The sequence below is a fragment of the Larimichthys crocea genome, chromosome XVI, assembly GCF_000972845.2.
Source record: "Larimichthys crocea isolate SSNF chromosome XVI, L_crocea_2.0, whole genome shotgun sequence".
Taxonomy (NCBI): domain Eukaryota; kingdom Metazoa; phylum Chordata; class Actinopteri; family Sciaenidae; genus Larimichthys; species Larimichthys crocea.
In genome coordinates, this window is record NC_040026.1 from 23071847 (window position 1) to 23091877 (window position 20031).

Here is a 20031-nt window from a genome sequence, read left to right on the forward strand (position 1 = left end):
TTATTTAGATTCAAACACTGTGATTTAAAATGATTTAAGACGGTTAACATCACATCATCGAGTTTACTGGACCCATTTATCCTCAGCCAAGTGAAGTTATAATAAATGAAACAATGAAATAAAAACTGTGTAAATACAGTATGTACACGTTTCCAACCAGCTGGATATTCTTTTCACTAATTATGACATAAAAATACAGAAAAACATCTCCTCTCCTCGTTTAAATATGTAAATATACTGAAGGTTGGTGATTCTCTTTTTTTAAATAACAAATAAAAAACATTAAAATGTTGTTTTTGTACCATCACATGATCTTTGTCAGCCATGACCAAAGTATTCAGACAGATACTGTCTTAAACTTTATCAATGAAACATCCTCTTTTAAGTTCACACCATGCTCGGTAATATAAAAGCAACAGATACCAAGTTGGTTATTTATTCAGGGCGTATGCACCACGCACAGTTGGACACAGTAATAATATTAAAACAACAACAATCATCTTTAAAGCTGAAGTGGCCAACGTCTTTCATCTTTACACGTCTGTTAGCCTCAATTAATTGTTTAATTGTCTAGAAATTGTCTTCAAGAATCGTTTGAGAAACTGAAACCCGAAAGTATTTGCTTAAAGAACGACTAATCACTTATCGATTAGAAATTATAGCTGCAGATTAAAGCTGCAGTATCTGTGCAAATCAATGCAAAACTGTCCGCCTCCTTTAAGCCGCTCCCACCAAACCAACATACAGCCAATGAGAGCGCTACCTCTCTGAAATCACCTGGAGTCGGAGGTAGATTCGATTTTGTTTGTTTTCTCTCGCTTGAATTAAAATATCTGGAAGGACTAATGACGATAAAAAAATCTGCCTACTCCAGATTCAATTCACTGTCGACCAACTAATTGTTGCAGCTCTAATTATCTTCTCTTTTAAGTCCTGTTTCTGGCTACCTGATGAACACAAGTCTGATATTCACCCGTTCATCGTCACTGTGTTTTGCTCTGGTGGTGCATATTCCCAAACAAATGAGCACAAACCTACGGGCCTCCTCGTGTTGCTGCAGCCCTGACACGCTCAAACAATCGTACTCATTATGAAACACAGTAAACGAGCTGAAAGGACACGATCTGATTAAACCTTTTACGTTTAATAAACACTAACATGCTGCAGTTTGGACAACTGTAAAAGAGTTTTTCATTCTGAAGTCATTTCACAGTCTGCCGAGCGTGCGTCACACGTTCAGTCTTTTCGGCAGAAAACTCAAAAAATATGAACAGATACACGTTTGTTGAAGTAATCTAAAAATAAATGAATAAATAAATGTATTACAAAATAGATCCTGAGGAGACCTGTACTGGGCGCAGTGGTCGGGTTCCCATGAGCCAGTCACGGGTGCACAGAAAGATCAGCAGCACTATCTCCACCCTGCACGTTACTCAGAGCGGTTCATGTATGCTGTCCACATATCCACCACCTGATATTTATCTCTCTCTCTCTGCCGGTGTGTTTTTGTCTCGTCACCACAGAGTAATGTTTTCAGTGTTAGCGAAACCTGGATTCTCTCTCAGCTTCCAGTAAGTGTCGTTGGTCAACCACACGTCCCGTCCACAGTGATCTTTGGCTTTCCTGAAGAAGAAGAAGCTCAGATATATAACCTGACCTTGTACTCGATATATATGGAATTAAACATGAAGGTTTGACATTTAGTTTGAGCAATAAGGACACTAACGCATGATTAATTTATGGCCTTATCATTAAAATAAGATGGCTTATAGATAGAAATATAAAATCATCTATAATCAGGATTATCAAAGAAATGAACTCACTTGAAAAAACGTGGAACGTGTTCTTCACCCCTCTTGCTCAGCTCTTTTCTCCGCTCCCTCTGAATTTCCTCGATAATGTCTTTCTTTCTGTCTGCTTCATCCACCTGTCCGTCCTCCAGCATCCTATGAAAAGAGGAAAGATCTTAAAGAGCACTGAACGCACTCAGAGAACCAGAGAAAATGTGTTTTCATCTCCAGCTCTGCTCACCTTTGGTCTGGGCGCAGGCGGCTGTCCGTAGGAGGCAGGAGAGGCTTCAGCTCTGGGGGGAGTTCATTCACCTCCATGGCAAAGGTGGAGAAGCCATAGTACAGCAGATAATCCTCTGGCTGCGGATCTGTGGGGTGACACAAGCCTCTCAGGTGAGCTGCTGCACAAACGTGACGCTCGGATTTATGTCGATTAGCAGTTCTGGCAACGGGGAGTGTTTGACGATCTGACTTCACTTACATTTAACCTCTCCACCTCTAAAGCAGAGTTACATCAACACATTAAACACCTCAAGGTCAAACTCGAGAGGAAACAAAAGTCTTGTTTGGGGTGATCATGGACTCACTTGGCTTCCAGACACATTTCGGAGTGGGCAGAGTGTCACAGAAGATGCCTTCGTGCCACAGACCTCCAAACCGGTGTATGACGCTCCCGCTTTGGTCCAGCACCGTCCCCTGCACCTCGTTCTTGTTTGTATCTGAGCCCCAGTAACGAGACTGTACGACAAAACACAAACCTGTCAGTGAAAATCAGAAAAGACACGCGACACGTGGAACTGAACACAGCCGGATCGTTGGATTCACCTTAACGAAGGTGATCTTGCAGGTGCAGACGTCACTGTTGAGGTTGCGGATGGTGACCTCTCCGTAATGCTCCAGATAGCGCTGCTGACTGAGGACGTTATGGATGCAGGTCACTACTTTGTTCCACTCGTAGTGGTCTCCATACCTGGATCAAACATCAAGATTCATCATATCAAATGTGAGTGTTTGCTATTTTTCTCTCTCTTTGGGTTTTGGGACATTATGATGAACTTTAACACATGTTTTATGTCTCTTAATATACTGTCAACTGCCAAATAAAGACAAAAACCTCTAAAAAATGAAAAGAAACCTTCATCGTTTCACAGAATAATTAACATTATATGGCATTTAGTGCCATGCCTCATCTAACAGAGGCCTCAGTAAATTTACAGATGGACAGGTGTAGACTGTTTACCTTGACAGAGTAACATTCACCATTCCTGTCGGCAGGATCTCGAGTGACTTCCCCCAGAACTTATTTTTCCATCGCTGATCTGTTCAGGAATATAAATAAATGCTGTAACTGTACATCTGCATTTACAGAGCAGAGTTAGAGAATAAGAAAAAGTCTCACCTTGCCAAAAGGAGAAGTTGTCTGACTCTGCATGGCAGGCAGAGATGGGGGGATGGTGGCAGACCTGGTAAAGAAGAGAGAGAACTTTGAAGACAAGATGACCGGACTCGTCACGAGAACCTTGGCTTTGAACTTTGAAAGCTGCTGAGAGCCGCAAGCTTTCAGTTTGGTGCTAAACATGACATGACAATGCTTTACGTGCATTTTGTCTTCAAAGACTCCAGAACCAGAGATTCTTCTACGCGGTGCCTTCATTACGCACAATGCAACCCAACCAGGTGTTATGCTGGTCGATAGTCCTGCCATGGGAAGGTTTTTGATCACATACATTGATTTATAATCGATTATATTAATAGGAGTAATTGTATCTTGACACTATACATCGTGCATCAGAATACTTCTGAATATGCATCAGTGAAAAGACTGAGAATCTCATTTTATAATCTCAGAGTTTGAGCATTGACATTTATTCTGAAATCTGAATAATCGTTGACGTTTAATCACTTTTCTCTTAATTGCTATCACTTCAACACAAATGATTCTGAAGTGAAATGATGACATGATTAGTTACGGCGGTTTTATTGAAGCAATAAATCACTCGGCGTTGACTCGTGCAGCTCCGTGCAGCTGAGGTGATTCATCTTAATTTACCAAGGCGGGATTATGGGGGGTAATAGTAATTCCCCACAGACTTTTTACCCAATTCTAAAAGCAGGTCAGCTTAATTGTTTTTGGTCCCATGCAGCCGTGAGCGTGACACTTTTCATATATAGAGCAGGTCTTATTGAATGCATGTAAGACAAACTATGCTCTGTTTGTGAGATACCTGCTCACTGATGAGGCGGAAGCCGCGGTCCTCCCTGACACACTCGTACGTCTCCCCCAGCACCGGGTTGAAGGGCTTGTACCGGTTCCTGAACGTCGCAGTGGAGTAACCAGAGATAGCGAAGGCAGCAATGTAAATCTGTAAAAGATACAAAATACAAAAGCATGGATCATCTTTATTTTATCTTTATTTCATTAATGCACACTGTGTCGCTGCTTCTTGGACGATCTTATCACTCAGTTTGGTCCAGCATTTTTAAAAATACAGGAATCAACATCTAAGCACGCACAGATTTATCCGACTGTGTTCATGTTGTTTCCCGTCTGCCTCACACAAACACATGTTTGAACAGTATTACCATCCTCTGGTAGGGGTCCGCTGTATTGTTGGCAGTATCCAGCAGCTCACTGTACTCCAGCTCTTCGCACAGCCTCTGCAGCAGGTTAACGGGCTCATTGAGAGCAGCAGGCATGGACACCCGGGCCAAGTCTTTACCTGAGGGACAAACAGAGCATGAGACTCAGTAAACTGTTGTAAATATAACTATGTAAATAAAGAGTTATGAACGTGTCCTTGCCTATGTTGTTGTAGAGGATAGCCATGAGGCCCACATGGCTGTTGTCAGGGCAGGTCGCAGGCAGTGTGGTCCGCCGGCCGGTGCTCTTTGGAACAACAGAGTTAGGAGTCTTGGAGATGCTAGCACGGTACTTCCGGGTGGCTGAGACTGTAATGTCGATAAAAGGATAATAATATTAATCATAATCAGGTAATTAAGATTGGAGCTGATGGATGGAGCTAATGTAGATGTACCCACCGTGTCCTTCCTCTGGCTCAGAGTTGGTAGTGCTTCCATCACTAAGGCCCGATTCATCGGACAGCTCAGAGGAGCTGCCACAAAGGACGTCAGCGCTGGCGTCAAAATACTCGGCAGCCGAATCTGTTACTGAGGGAGGTCCACGGGAGGCTGCAGGCTGACGAAGAAAAGCAACCGTTAAACACCAGGAGAGGATGAAATGTGCCAGAGAATCCGGGCGACAGGTGCGACGTGGAGCTCACCTCAGCTAATGTGTTCGACTGGTGGATGTTGTTAGTCTCCCAGACCTCCTGCAGCTTCTGTCTCTCCCGAGACAGAGTTTCATGCACTGTCCTCAGTGAAGCGAGCACTGAAGAGGAGTGAAAGAAGAAACATGCGTTTCCTGTGTTTTGCTCATTTATCTACTACCTTGTAGGAACCATGACTGTCTTTGTATATCTGCATTTTTCTGACCTCGTAGTGACGTGGTGCAGATGTCCTGCTGGATCTTCTTGCCCTCGGGCGACAGTGTGACAGTAGGAGGGGACAGCTGGGAGTAGACGTAGTCAGGGATCGAGGGCACTGAGGTACCAAGGTGAGACGAGTTGCTCAGGTGACTGGAGGACAACTACGAGGTGAACAGTGGAGGATTGAGTTAACAGGCCTTTAATCATCAGAACTATTTCATACTGTGAGTAAATAATATCTAATGCACTTTGCACTGAGCCAGGCTAACTGTTCCCATCTGTTTCCAGTCTCTATGCTAAGCTACGCTAATAAGCTGCTGTAAGTAGCTTCATAGTAACCATAGAAACACGAGAGCAGCATCAGTCTTCTTCTTCAGTTCTTCTAACTCAGCAAAAATGTCAAACTCTTCCTTTGATTTAAAGCAAATGATGCAAAGCATGCACAGATGATCTGTCTCTCCAGTTTCACATTAAATCAAACACAGGTGTAACTAATTTAATTGTTCTGGATTGAGGCCTGTTGGATCTCCAGTACAGCTTTAACTGTTTTATTGTTGCGACATCGTGCCCAGGATGATCCTGCAGACACTTAGTGTGTTTATTATATTAGTTACACCTGTGCTTTCCCTGCTACAGGTTACTATGCATTTGCAAAATTTAGATCGACTTCCTTTTTCAGGCTCAAACCTGGTCTTCAAGTACCACAGCCCTGCAGGTTTTCTGTGCTACCAGCTTATTAACTGTGCTCGTTTGATATTCCACATTTAAATCAGGTCCTGTTGGTTTGGACAGACAGAAAACCTTCAGAGCTGTAGTACTCTGAAGTCGCCGGTAGATAAGACAAGCAGCAGTAGTCTGGTTTCTAAAGAACAGGACTGAAAACTACTAGCATCTAAATTAAGATCGACTTCACTGATCTATTGATTTTACTCTACAATTCAAATTATTCTATACATCAATATCATGCTGACATGTGGGTAAGATAAAATACTCGGGTATATAAATATGCTTTGGATGTTGATAAAGAGCAGTGCAATTAAAACAAAGCACATTATTACATTTTTAAACCTAAAGTAAGTCATATTCTCTATGTTCAGGGTGGCAGTGTGCTGCAGTGTGTAAACTTATGAATTAAAGTCATTTCATGTTCTGCCCATTGCCAACTCACCGATTTAGTAATCCCACGAATAGGCTTTGGATTAGAGAAAAGCCCCAAAATGTTACTGAGGGGTTGTCAGATACTTAAACCCAATGCTCTAAAACATTATGAGTAATAAGACTTCATTCATGGTTTAAATCAAAGACCAACATTAATATTAATTAATGTCAAATCAATGTAAAACAGTGTTTAGGTCTAAACATAAATACAGACTTACCATCCCCAGAGCCTCCACTCGGGACAGAGTGCGAGAGTGACCCCACATCTTCCCTGACCTCTGCTTCTTCGGCTTCTCCAGCGAAAGATTCTGTATTTTTTTTAAAAACAGAATATTATGATAAATAATGTCTTCACGTGATGCTACGTAGAACGGAGAAGTGATTTGGTCTTTGCAGAAAATCAACCTGTATGCTGATGATGCGCTTTAGGTCCCCGTTAGTGAAAGACTGGCTCGTCTCCAACGTCTGCAGGCTCTGGATTAGGCGGCTCAGCTCAGAAAGTTCCAAATGGCATCGGTGTAGCTCTGGAAGAAGAAGACATACGAGGTATATTCTTTTATTGAGTTTCTGTGGCTGATGGCTCAGATTCATGTGCTCATTTTACAGCGAAAAAAAAGGGCAAGGACTCCACAGAGAGAGCAGCAGTTACAAGAGAAACAGTTTGGGGATACATTCAAACATTTAGACGTCGTGAATTTGTGCTGTACAATACATCTTAGGGACTTTAAATGGTGGAAAAGATTAAATAGTAAGAAAGACCAATGAAGAACTACAGGCTGCCAAACATCTGTACGGTATACACAACGTTTTAACATGATGCCACAAAATGTACACGTGTCCTTCAATCCAGAGGACTATGAAAATATACCACCAAGAGCTCACGTCCAATAGCTGCTTTGACATTTGATTTAGCATTGCACTCCTACTGTACAACACTGTCAGACTCATGATGGACAGTTTTGTTGCAGCAGAAGCAGAAATATTGTTGTAATTATTCGCCTACATTACCGACCATGCAACTGAATCTTGCTGCTATGACAGTAGCCTCAAGCAGAGAGGACAGAGGTCTGTTAAGCTTCAAAATGTGTTTCTTTCATTTATTTATGAATCTTTCTCTTTGCAGTTGGGAATTTATGACAAACACCTTGAACACAGGCGTCCGGGTCGTGACTTTGCTGCAGCCAAGCGGACACTTTGCTGTTCACAGCCGTGTTGGCTGAAGGCGGTACTCCTGATGCTCCAGCCGAATCCGCCACACCTGCAGAGCTCTAGAAAACACGGATAGGAAGAGGATGCAGGAGTTAATCCGACACTCGCTTAGTCAATATTGTTGTGTTAGCTTTGGCTTTATTGTTTTATCTCACAGTCACCAAATCTCCGTTTCTCTGAGCTTGTCCAGCTGCAGTGCTGTGGGACAGAGTCTGAAGGAAGCTGCTGTGAACATGAGCCGCCTCGTTCTTCTTGAACAAGCGGTGGGCTTGTAGCTTTGTTACCCAAATGTAGAAGAGTTCGTGGCTCTTGGCCTTGGAGAGACAAGAGGAGTGTTTTTAACCTGAAGGCATACTATTCATATGTTTGAAAAATGTCAGCAGAGTTTGAGAATTTACCTTCATGTGATAGAGAATGTCCCCTGCGTCCAAGTCGATCCGATTCGTTTTCTTGTTTATGGACATCACTGCGAGACTGACATCGAGGGAGCCCTGGACTCTTCCCCTGCAGACCTTTAGTGGAGAAAATGTTTTTAAAGTGTTCACAAATCTAGTTAGTGAAATATCTTGTAAGAAAATGTAGCATTCACTTACATCTTGTTGATTTTTGGAGTAACGCAGGATCCCCGTTTCCAAGACAAAGTATCGCTGAAAAAGAGACCAAACAACGTCTTTTTAATAACAGACTTTATTTAACATCAAATATTAAAAGAAGTGGATGGATTTCTCACCTTGTGCCACCCTTTAAGAGGCCACTTCCTCCTCTTGAGAAGATATCCCTCACAGATACCCGGGGTGGTCATGTCATGAGCGTCACCTCCTGTTTGCATTTCTGCCTGAAGGTCGTCGATCACTTCCCAGTCTTTGATAATCTATGAACAGCGTGAATGAGGAAAACGTTTCTCACAAAGTCAGGACACTTTTGTGTCTTGTTCTGTGTGTTTGCAGTTGCAGTGACCTCTTACAAAAGCACAACCGCAAACACAACAGATGATGACATCACATGGACAGAAACCAACAAAGCCTGAAATATTCTGGTGTCAGTTCTGATGTGTTTAAGTGAGTTAACTTTGTTTCAAATGCTCAAAAAAGAAGGCAGGATGCTTTATGTAATCATTCCTTACTTACTTTATTAGTAATCTCTAAAATTTGTTGAATTTTGAACATCTGAAACTCTGTTTATGAGAGACATGTGAATGGGTATTCTTTATTTTTGGACTTGTGGCGCATTTTACGCTCTTTTACTGTCATGGTTTGGTGGTTTTTCACTGTAAAAGCTAAGCTGTATGCATGATAAAATCCACAGCATCGTCACAATAACACTGCATGGTGGCTGATTTCACTGCCCTTCACTCATCCCAGTTGTTTCATGCAAAATAACGTTGTCATGCTCTCCTGTAGTGATAGAAAATCCTCACCTGTCTGGAGTGGCGAGATGACAGAGTGCTGCTGCTCCGAGAGTGGGACGGCTTCCAGGTCGGTGAATTCTTCTCCAGGCCGCTCACCAGCGACTGGCTGCGGTTCAGTGAAGAGCCGTATGAATCCATCTCAGAGGGCAGACCTCAGACTTCCCTTCCTGTGGTGATCGGCTGGTTGTTGAGAGATCCGCTGCAATCTGCCAAAACCCCCCTGAAATGTCAGGATGGTTATCCCAGCGACTGCATATAATCCATCTTTGAATATAACATTAAAATATTAATGATTCTTTTTATTGTTTAGTCTATAAAATGTCCATTAAACTGTTGCTTAAATGTAATTACACTGACCCCAAGGTCCACTCTGCATAAGGAGTATATTTCTTTACTTTACAACTGTTTTGTTGCCAATATATTCACACTTGTAATAGGGTATTTTTATAGTGTGCTATTACTACTTTTATTTACCGAAACAGTGTGAATACTTTTTCAAAATCAACGTCTACTCCTCCATGACAGCTGGTCAAAATCCATCTGCTGTAGAAGATCATGTGATATGATCAGAAGCCCCAGAATAAATGGACCTCTTGCAGTTTTTTATTTTTATTTGTGCATGTCAAGTCTGACATTGTCCTTCACGGCGAGCTGTGTACTGACTCTTGAAGGCGAAGCAGCTCCACGAGCAAGAAACTAAAGAGAAAGTGTTAAATAGGCTCAACGGAGACGAGATAGGACTCTGAGTAATCCAGTTACCTAACAGGGGTTGGAGCTGAGCTCTCGGTTTATGTGATGTCGTACATGCTGCCTGGATACGCATCTAGATCTTAAAGTCACCCATAATGAGCAACAACAAAACTAAATATATAAATAAACTAAAATCAAACATCTGCGGTGAGAATCTTTTAATTCTATATGATATATATGTTTCCAGATGCTATAAATCTTTTAAAAAATGAATTACTGACAGTTGTTTACAATATGATTGAAGTAAAAACAGGAACAGTCCGTGAAGATGCAGAGTCATTCTTTGCTGTGGTTGCTGTGTCACTCAATCAGAGCTTTTGAACAAGGTGCTTAAAACCTGACATAAACACTGTGCAACATGCTCCAGTCCAGTGAATAAAAGTCTGACATTAGGCTGATTAGTTCATCAGTTGTTATAGAACAAGAATCCAAGTCAGAAGAACTTTATCACACACCATGACCAACACCGCCTGCAGGGAGAGGATTACCAACCTCGGCGTAATTGGTTTTTCAGGGAATGTTTTTAGCCACTTGTCACAAAGCACTGACACAAAAAATGTAAAGCAGCTGACCACAATAACCAAATACAACTGCTGGAGTCTGAAATCATCTATATATAGCATTTAATACAAAAACTATCTGTTTCCATAAAGGCTTGTAGCAGAACAGGTTTGCGAAGCGGCAACCAAATTTAGTTTGCATGGAGGAAACATTTCACACGTGCATCTGCAACATTTCCAGTGTGCATTTAATTTCAAAACTTGATCTGCTCATGCAGGGAAGTCGCTACGTTTAGGTTTTATCATCATCCATCTGCAAAAAACAAACTGAATCTGGGCACAAGCCGCCTGGCTTGGCTTGCTTGTTATGTAAGGGCAGGAGAGAGGAGGAGAGTCACTGATCTCAGTGATGAAAGCATGTGGCGGAAACAGGATGAAAGGATTTGCAGTTTCTTGAGCTCGCTGACTCAAGGAAGAAAATAAAGAATATTCTAAATATTCTACAGTTAAATAACTGTTTCCACATAGCGTTAAATTAAAAAAACAAACTATAATTTCAGGTTTGAAGATTTTGCAAAAATCAAAAGTCACTTTGGGAAAACATTTTGAAAATCTGTTATTTACAGAGTGAGTTTGACGGTTCTTGGTCAGAATGCCACTTTTAAGCCGGTTTGTCCCAGAACAGAGGAGCTATGATACACACAGTGATGAAGTGACATCATGAGCTCATTATTTGATTATGGAGGCCAAGTCAACCCGGAGACAACAACAGCCAACCAACTGCATCATGATGACGGGTTAAGATGTGACATTATGACAGCTGTAATCTTTTTCTGGAATAAAAACTGGAGCAAGGATCAAATATTCATGAATGAGTGTGACATTTTTAAATAGAGTAAGTGAGGATTCTCCTTAAGACTTAAATTATAAGCACTCAGTATGTTTGTAATGCAAAATCAGAGGTGACTTTGTGACACACACACAAACACAAACACACACACTTTGACACTTTGATATATTTGAGTAGAAACGGTTCAGTGTGTCTCAGTCCTTTAAGGCCTCTTGTGAACTCTTCAGACCTGCACAAGCTCTTATCTAAAGCCCATTAAGAAGTCACTGAGAAGTTTATTTCACTTCAACCAAACGATTTGTATCTTCTAACAACATGAACAGAGATGACTGTATATTACAGCTCATATCTAAATAATATTAAATATTCTGAAGCCTTGGTTCATGTTTCAAAGACAGGAGAAGAGTCTTACCTGAGATTCACCTCCGACTCTCATCACCTGCCGCAGGCCCGTGCGCCTGACAAACCCAGCAAGTGCCGCGAGAAATCACCATCACGACGAAGAAAACGATTTCCCATCGACACACGTTTAAAAAAAAAGTCAAACTACATGTTATCTCTCCTCAGATAATCTCTAATTCTGATAATCTGGCCGGCCGTGCCTCCTCTCTGCCGGTGACTGACACACGCTGCCTCCAAATCCATGGAGAAGCTGCGCGTCGCAGGAGGCGCACGCCGTGCGCAATGTGTCCTGGGCATTATCCGCATTAACTGGAATTACACCGCAGGATGTAGTGGAGGGTAAATCCAGCCAACGTCCACTCACTCTACGCACCTAGTTTACACATTTTTAAGCGCAAAAGCAAAACGTTGGATCTTCATCCTGCTAGGGCGGGATTTAATTTATGAAATTATATATTTTAAGGAGGAAGTATGAGCTCATGTGTGTTGGAAGTTTCCTGAAAAAACATCAACGTTTGTTGATATGTTCTTATTTGTCTGCAAATCACAATTTCCCCTTTATTTCCCATTAATATTCTGCCTTGTAAAGGTTGCAGGTGGTGCATTACAGCTCCTATCGTTTTGAAATAACTAAATCAAAGTGAATTTTATATTTCATCTCTGCACCTTTACTCGGTTTGTGGATCAAAATGTTTTAAGCCATCTTGATGTTCCCTCTTCTGCAGAGCAGTGTGAGCGAGCACCTGTCGGTCACTCTAAGAAAGGCGGGCCATTACAGACTAACTGACCCAGATTAACATGCTGTAATCTGCAGATTAACGTATCAGGATCTGTGACCGCTTGTGTTTATTTTGCCTGGAGTGGTTTTCATGATGCCACTTATGCCTTACAACAATGCTGCCGGCTGGTGTTCTGCTGTGTGCATCAACCGGGCAGTTCAGATGTGACGACTGTGCATGTAACACAGGAGAAAACCTTAAAATGCATGTTTGCATTCTGCAAGACAAGAAAATGAGAGCGCATCTGTTTGACATAGTTTATTTATATGTGACTATACCATTAAATAAAGACATTACTCAGGCGACACTGACATATTTGCTGCACTGTCCATCCAAGATTTCCACTGAGAGGTCGAGGTGCACGGAGAACAGTCAGTTCTGCAGGCTGCAGTAGCCACAGTGCTCCTATGGGTGGACGCACAAGTGTGATTTAGTTCAATTGAGCACCAACTGAACTGCTCCATTCAAATTTGTAAGATCTTTTTATGCAGACTTCTTCTAATCTGTCTGGAACTTTGGTGCTAAATTAAAATAAATTCTAAAGCATGCGTCCGACCCGGCAGCCCCTCGCCGTTCCAAGCAGCTGGAAATCTGCGACTCAAAACAGTCCCAGTGATTTCCTCCGAAGCTCTACGTGGCTTCCTCTGCGCTGTCGCCCGAGCTCTGCTGCTTGACGTACTGCTGGAGCAGGGCGGACAGGTGGGTGGGGTGTCGCTGCAGCATGGAGGCGGTGTTGGACGTCAGCATCGTCAGCCCGCTGACCAGCTCGCCCTGGACGACGGTCACTGACGGCAGTTTGGAGTAGCTCACCACCCCCTGTGCGCTCAGCAGCGTGTTGTCTATAGAGGCTCCTGCGGAGACATGAGCAGCGCGGTGGTGAATGAGCTGCTGTAACAAGTGAACTTCAACAATGTGGGATCCATAAACTCGATCTCATCTTGCATGCAGACAGAAAACAAACGTACCCAGGAGCGTCATCTGTGGGCTGGCCCTCAGAGTCTTCAGCATCTCCTTCACCTTTGGCTCCTTACTAACAAACAGAAGAGTCGGACCGATGAACAGAGGAGCCATGTTGCAGTAAACGCTGTCTCTCAGGAAAGAGCGCGTCACCTGAAAAAAAGAGGAAAATTCACTAGAGATATATAAAATATAAAAGAACAGCCTTAAAAATACATAAACACAACTTTAAGCATCACCTGGTTAGGGAACAACTTGACAGTGATGTCGTGTTTGTAAAGTCTGTGCTTGAGCATCAACATGTCTTCAGAGTTGCAGGCATTGTTCTGGACCACAGCGATCATCTTATAGTCCTCGAACACCTTCTTCAAATCCCTCTTCATGAGTAACATCAGAGGACTGTCCTGCTCAAATGAAAAGGACAGTGAAGTGGAGCAAAGGTGGATGAAGCCGGTTTAATTTCAGGTGCACAGGGCAGTAAAATCTTTCTACATAATAACGACTGATTCCTCCTCTTCTTCTTCTTCTTAGGAACATTTGTGAAGATGCCCCAGAAAGTCACAACTGCTAGACACATTCAGGTATATATTTAACATTCGATTCTTTCTCTGAAGCAGCTTTAGCTTTCACAGTAGATTCAGTATTAAAATGACATAAGGCTGAGATGAATCAGAGAAATGACTGATATCTGGGCGGGCTTGAAAAAACGCAGAAGAAGGTGAGAGGATGGCAACTGATGTTTGGTCGAGAGGGATGTTATGATGATAAAAGGTCTTATATGTGTTTTAAAAATTAGGATTATACCGGGGTTCAGATGTTTTGATCATATAATGTGTGTTTCCTGTTTTTTGCATGTCTCGTGCACTTCCTGAGAAGTGTCATTTTGATACATAATGCTCATTACTGAGCAGAAAACCAAAAAGGAATGTTATGATGTTATCTGTATCAGGTGGGAGGTGTCCGAGACAGCCCGTTTTTTTAAAAAATGTATAAGAACCAACTGTTAGAGCTCCTCGAGGAGCCTTTTCTCTGTCACTGCACTGTTAAACGCTCCTTCTTGTACGAGAATAATGAATTTAACTGAACCCAGTCTTCCCTAACAATATGTCTTAGAGGGAGGGAGGGAAATAGATGATTATTCATGATGAGTACATGCAGAACTGGATTTGAAGTGAACAGGACAATGTCCCTGTGCATAAAGACACAAACAATGCCACAGAGAATACTGTTGACTCTCGGCCCCTGCAGGTCATGAGGACAGCAGAGACATCATAACATCCTGTCAGAGTTAAATGGGGTGAGTGTTACCTCCTGGACTCTCTGGACTTGGGAGGGATAGGCTCCTGGAGGAGGACCCCGTGGAGGAGGGATGTACTTCGTCACAGCCAGGAGCTTCTGTTTGAGGATGTGCATCGGCCTCCTGTGTCGAGTCACAGCCTTGGAGCCGTGCCGGACAGTCTGAGCGAGAGGAAGACATCCTGAAAGACACAGAGTGTGTGTGAGAGGAAGACATCCTGAAAGACACAGAGTGTGTGTGTTTGTGAGAGGAAGACATCCTGAAAGACACAGAGTGTGTGTGTGAGAGGAAGACATCCTGAAAGACACAGAGTGTGTGTGTGTGTGAGAGGAGGACATCCTGAAAGACACAGAGTGTGTGTGTGTGTGAGGAAGACATCCTGAAAGACACAGAGTGTGTGTGAGAGAGGAAGACATCCTGAAAGACACAGAGTGTGTGTGTGTGTGTGAAAGACACAGAGTGTGTGTGTGTGAGGAAGACATCCTGAAAGACACAGAGTGTGTGTGTGTGAGGAAGCCATCCTGAAAGACACAGAGTGTGTGTGTGTGTGTGTGTGTGTGTGTGTGTGTGTGTGTGTGTGTGTGTGTGTGTGAAAGACACAGTGTCACAGGTTCAACATGCTTCTTCTTCATCTTCTTCTTCTTCTTCTCTGATGTTTGCATCCTTCTTGTTGCACACTGCCCTCCTCTGGACTTTATTTATTTCCTCCTTCCTTTTCTTTTTATATTCTTTTAATTAGCCCAGTTAAAACAAGATATCTAATTATGATCTTCCTCCTTTTCTACATTTCCCACATTCTATTATACTCATGAAACTATTCTCCACTGCTCCTGTCTTCATCTCTTCCCTCTGTCTGTCATCTCCATGACAGTTGGATGTTTCCCTGACATACTGAGTGTTCTTCAGTTTACTGTGCCCTGTTCTGTGTCTGCTCATGGTCTCCTGCTCACCTTGTAATTTAAATGTCTCCCTCTTTTCCTGTTTCTCCCAGTTTTGTTTGCACTGATTGAATATTTCCTTCCATATTAAACTGTTTCCTTCTGATCATTTCACTTCCTCCTCTTTCTTTGCTGCCTCTGATCTCAGCTCAGAGCTGCACGCCGAGCTCAGATCAGCTGTTTAACCGGAACCACGAGCGTGATCCAGCTCCTGGAAGACAGGCCGTGCAGTACCGACCCGCTACAGACCGATACCTGCGGACACAGACGCAGCGTTCATGTTTTATTACCTGGTTTCAGGAGGAACTTCACACACAAGGTCGCTGCCATGCTGCTCAGGAACACGGGATGCAGGACGTGACGTCAGCGTGGATGCTGCGTTCACGGTCGCACCGGCGGAAAGATAATCCAACCACAAAAACACAATAATATACCACATTTAATAACGTGTTACATGTGTTTATAATCACCTACAGGTATATAAATTACTCTATAGCTAAACTTTTAAAAGCGAAATCGGTTGTATAAATGTTAATGTATGTTTATGCGGTGGTAGCCGGTTTGTTGACACTTGTTAACGTCAGTTAACCGTCCATAATGTGACATATATTTATATATATTTATATATAAAGCAAAAATGAGCTGAACAAAGTCGATTTATTGTGTTTTTAACAACAACAATTGATACAACTAACGGTTAACGGTTTTTCCCACTCGGTAATAACGGATGGACCGTGAACGCAACATCAGGCATCGACGTCATCGCTTCTTTTTTTTAAAATAATAAAAATAATCTGCTATATAAACAAACATATATTTATTCATGACTAATATATGTGATAGCATATGTGATTATGTTTACGTAAAAAATATTATATATATTTTATTTAGCTTACGAAACATTTCGCACGTTTTACGTAAAGCGGTTACGTCAGCGTCGGTGTGACGGCAGGCATGAGGCGCACGCTCCGTTTGTTTTGTGCACGTCCTCCGTCTCGTGACTCTCTGCTGTCCGCGGGTCGCCGAACCGTGCACGCGCTGATTTTACACCGGAAATCAACGAGCGACCGCGCGAGCATGGACCTGAGCTGCATGAGGAAGGAGTACAGAGGAGAGGAGCAGGTGAGGACTCACCTGAGTCAAGGTGACATGCACTGAGGGAGGTCATCACTTCACTGTCAGCTGTTTAAATGTTTCAGACCTGCACTCTGGTTCATGCTCTGCAGTCTGAGCAGACAGGTGTGTTTATGCACGTGGGCTGTGCACCTGCAGCTGTCATGTGCACCTGTGAGCACCAACATGCTGTGCAGTCAGAGGTCTGTCATAACCAGACAACTAAAGACAATAAAAAGAATAGGCAGAGATTGTACCAGGCTGTAAACATGTTTATTTCTGCTGTGAAGTTGGACATTTGGACATGGGGACTTATGGAGACTGACTCACTTCTGGAGCCAGCCTCAAGTGGACGTTTGAGGAACTGCAGCTTGAATTAAACACGTAAACTCAAGAGGATGAAAGTTTGCTCGTCTATTTTCAGATCAAATGTTTCAATCAATGAAACTACAGTTTGCAAACCTCCGACAACACTGCGTTTAAATTTGTATTTTTGTGATTTGTTGCCTTCGGTTTCAGAGTCTAGTCCCACTGTGCCAAACATGGACAGCTGTACACGTGATTATATTACTCATGATCAAAAACCAGCAGCCAAACATCAACAGCAGACACAGATAATATCACTGACTAGTCCAGCAGCAGTCAGCCCAGATCGGCGTCTGTCTTTCAGCCTTTTATTTCATCAATAACTCACAGTCAGTCAGATTCACTCTTGTCGTGTTTCTCAGTGTTCTTCATATTTAACTGAGTCTGTCGTTCGCAGAGCTTCGAGGAGAGTCAGCTTGTGTCTCTGGACCCGATCAAACAATTTGGAAACTGGTTCGACGAAGCCGCAAAGTGTCCTAAGATCTCCGAGCCGAATGCGATGTGCATCGCCACCGCCACCAAGTGAGTGACGCCACCACCTCTGCAAATGAAACATTTATATTCATTTTATAAATATATTCATTCACCTTTTTTTCTCCTCCTTGTGCAGAGACGGACGTCCGTCTGCTCGCATGGTCCTCCTGAAAGGTTACAGCAACGAAGGTTTCCGCTTTTTTACAAACTACGAGAGCCGAAAGGGTTCAGAGCTGGTGAGTGACGCTCTGGTTGGATCTTTGTAGTCAGAGAAACAGTGACTGCTGAGACATTTTTAATGCTGACACTGTTTACATTCCCAGTCTTAATGACACACCAACGTCTGTTTGATTTCCTGATGTGAACGTCATCAAGTGATGAGGAGCAATATTGAATACTTGGACTGTTTATTGGAACAAACGCGCGTTAATTAATCATGACAAATAATCAGTAGATTCTGCAGAAAGTTAATTAATCTCATCAATATTTGAACTTCTCAGATTTTGTTTGTCTTTGTTAGACTGTTAGTCAGCAGGCTGTTTGAATCTGGCAGCCGGCGCTCTTGGAAGCTGTGTCAAACATTTAATTGGACAAATAATCAGTAATAAAAATAACGTATCTGCAGGCCGAGTTTGGATCGCCTGCTTGGACCGGCTGTTTGATCGATACGTGTCCTGTTTTTGGATATCTCAATGAGTTTTCTGTCGTCTCCTTTATTGATCAGTTGTTGCAGCCTGTGTAGCTCGAGTATGATGTCAGCTCGTCTGCTCTGTTCTCACAGGACAGTAACCCATATGCATCTCTGGTCTTCTACTGGGAACCTCTTTACAGACAGGTCAGCATCTTTCATGTGCTTATTAATGAATATCTCCATTTTCCCTCAATAAATAGTTTAATCTTTCTCATTTTTGTTGTGCAGATTCGTATCGAGGGCCACGTGGAGCGGCTCCCTACCGAGACCTCTATCGAATACTTCCACTCCCGACCAAAGAGCAGCCAGATCGGGGCTGTCGTGAGCCGACAGAGCACTCCGGTTCCTAACAGAGATGTAAGAACCGAAACTACAAAACTGTTCTGTAGGTAATATGTAAATGTTAAAGGCTTCCATTTCTGTGTCTGTTCTTTTAGTATCTAAGGCAGAGAAATGCAGAACTGGAAGAGAAGTACAAGGACACAGAGGTGCCCATGCCTGACTACTGGTGAGTGTTGTTGTTTTATCACATTAAATCAAACTAAAGCTTCTTAAAATGACGGGAAAGATGCAGGAACATCCTCACGAGGTCCTCCTGGTGATATTTCCGTTGGTCTTTGTTCGCAGGGGCGGCTACGTCGTCAAGCCTCACATGATCGAGTTCTGGCAGGGTCAGACAGTCAGACTTCACGACCGCATCGTCTTCACCAAGCCGAAGGACGGAGAGTCGGAGCTGGGAGAGTTTCAGCACGCCGCAGAGGGAGGCTGGGTGTACCAGCGGCTGTCCCCGTGAGAAGCTCCTCGCCGTATGCAGGGAAGGAAACGCTCATCTCTAATTTGACCTCATCATTAATAAAAACGCTGCTTCTTGAAGCTCATCTATAGGCACTGATGGAAACGGTGACCGATTTAACAACAAGCCAAACATCACCGTGTTGTCTTTGAACCTAACTATGATAAGTTTGTACGTTTCAGTGTTTTCAGTGACATTTTCAGACTGTACTGTACTGAACGACTTATTTTTCTATCATTCATGAAGTGAAAGTACACTGAGCGGCACAGGAGAGCAAAGTCCACCTGGTCCCGTCAAATGATTGACAGTAACGTTGTTGAATTGTGTTTTAGTTCTTGTACCACTGAACCACAAATGTTCCTCGTTGATGCAGCTTCACGTGGTTCGTTTCTGTGTTTAAATAATTAATATTTTACAGATCTATAATCACCTTTTAAGTTCCATAAAGTTTAACTGAACTACAGTAAGTCATTTTGTACTTATTACAGGTAAAATGGAGACAGACACAGTTAATAAAGGCACACTGACATTTCAAGGAGTGAGGATTATTATGAAATCGACATAAGCCACAGAAAACAAGCAGATTTTGTAAATAATACTGACTCACAGCGACATAATTATGCATGGATTAATTAACATAAATCTTGCACAACACTACAGGAAAGGTGGATTTAGGAGCTGCACTACACCACTCATCTGTTATTGGTGAGTTTATTCTACATTTCTGTTTGACCGTTGACAAAGTTCGTCTGAACACTGTCTTCATTTTCCTCATAATTAGTACTTGATTACATGCCCTGAACCTTATGAATCCATAGTTACATATCAGTCAGCTGACTGAAATCCTCTATGACGTGACTGTAGCAGTCTTAAATCAAGACTTTTAATAATGAGGTTAAAAGAGCCGATGATGATTTGAACTGTGCCAACTGTCATGTGTGATGTATGTTTGTTGCTTTCTAAATGTTATTTTGTGGAATAGATCCAGTAATAAAGTTTAATTTGTAACCGAGGACTGGAGTGTGTGTTTGGCACGCAGAACGCCAAAGATCCGCCAAACAGAACTACCTG

The 20031-nt window shown here is 42.6% G+C and overlaps 3 protein-coding genes across 3 annotated transcripts; 1 reads left to right on the plus strand and 2 right to left on the minus strand.

Moving 5' to 3' along the window:
• Nucleotides 1–130: 130 nt before the first annotated feature.
• On the minus strand, nt 131–9263 carry osbpl7 (oxysterol binding protein-like 7). The gene is made up of 21 exons (XM_027289191.1): nt 9060–9263; nt 8373–8513; nt 8236–8289; nt 8041–8154; nt 7804–7956; nt 7578–7701; nt 6839–6957; nt 6652–6741; nt 5283–5436; nt 5072–5178; nt 4830–4986; nt 4593–4739; nt 4374–4510; nt 4016–4153; nt 3190–3253; nt 3031–3109; nt 2616–2760; nt 2378–2528; nt 2032–2158; nt 1824–1946; nt 131–1623 (listed from the first exon to the last, which is right to left on the minus strand). The coding sequence occupies exons 1-21, from the start codon at nt 9186–9188 to the stop codon at nt 1515–1517; spliced, it is 2562 nt and encodes an 853-aa protein (XP_027144992.1). The 5' UTR covers nt 9189–9263; the 3' UTR covers nt 131–1514.
• A 3311-nt stretch (nt 9264–12574) lies between these two features.
• Nucleotides 12575–15913, minus strand: mrpl10 (mitochondrial ribosomal protein L10). Its single transcript, XM_019254193.2, has 5 exons — nt 15814–15913; nt 14597–14766; nt 13528–13692; nt 13297–13441; nt 12575–13182 (listed from the first exon to the last, which is right to left on the minus strand). Exons 1-5 carry the CDS (start codon nt 15851–15853, stop codon nt 12962–12964), a joined length of 741 nt encoding a protein of 246 aa, XP_019109738.1. The 5' UTR covers nt 15854–15913; the 3' UTR covers nt 12575–12961.
• A 518-nt stretch (nt 15914–16431) lies between these two features.
• pnpo (pyridoxamine 5'-phosphate oxidase) lies at nt 16432–19973 on the plus strand. Its single transcript, XM_019254192.2, has 7 exons — nt 16432–16645; nt 17400–17524; nt 17613–17712; nt 18258–18311; nt 18396–18524; nt 18605–18675; nt 18795–19973. Exons 1-7 carry the CDS (start codon nt 16478–16480, stop codon nt 18958–18960), a joined length of 813 nt encoding a protein of 270 aa, XP_019109737.2. The 5' UTR covers nt 16432–16477; the 3' UTR covers nt 18961–19973.
• Nucleotides 19974–20031: the final 58 nt, after the last annotated feature.

What these genes read in the sequence shown, in the direction of transcription:
- osbpl7 (XM_027289191.1), bottom strand. Translation starts at nt 9,188, where the DNA reads ATGGATTCATACGGCTCTTCACTGAACCGCAGCCAGTCGCTGGTGAGC. An exon ending in CTCAGAGAAACGGAGATTTG is followed by an intron (nt 7,702 to 7,803) that starts GTGACTGTGAGA and finishes CGTGTTTTCTAG; the next exon opens with AGCTCTGCAGGTGTGGCGGA. An exon ending in CGCCTGCGCCCAGACCAAAG is followed by an intron (nt 1,947 to 2,031) that starts GTGAGCAGAGCT and finishes CTCTTTTCATAG; the next exon opens with GATGCTGGAGGACGGACAGG.
- mrpl10 (XM_019254193.2), bottom strand. Translation starts at nt 15,853, where the DNA reads ATGGCAGCGACCTTGTGTGTGAAGTTCCTCCTGAAACCAG. An exon ending in AAGTCCAGAGAGTCCAGGAG is followed by an intron (nt 13,693 to 14,596) that starts GTAACACTCACC and finishes TCATTTGAGCAG; the next exon opens with GACAGTCCTCTGATGTTACT. An exon ending in TCAAGTTGTTCCCTAACCAG is followed by an intron (nt 13,442 to 13,527) that starts GTGATGCTTAAA and finishes TCTTTTTTTCAG; the next exon opens with GTGACGCGCTCTTTCCTGAG.
- pnpo (XM_019254192.2), top strand. Translation starts at nt 16,478, where the DNA reads ATGAGGCGCACGCTCCGTTTGTTTTGTGCACGTCCTCCGTCTCGTGAC. An exon ending in TGCATCGCCACCGCCACCAA is followed by an intron (nt 17,525 to 17,612) that starts GTGAGTGACGCC and finishes CTCCTTGTGCAG; the next exon opens with AGACGGACGTCCGTCTGCTC. An exon ending in GGGAACCTCTTTACAGACAG is followed by an intron (nt 18,312 to 18,395) that starts GTCAGCATCTTT and finishes TTTGTTGTGCAG; the next exon opens with ATTCGTATCGAGGGCCACGT.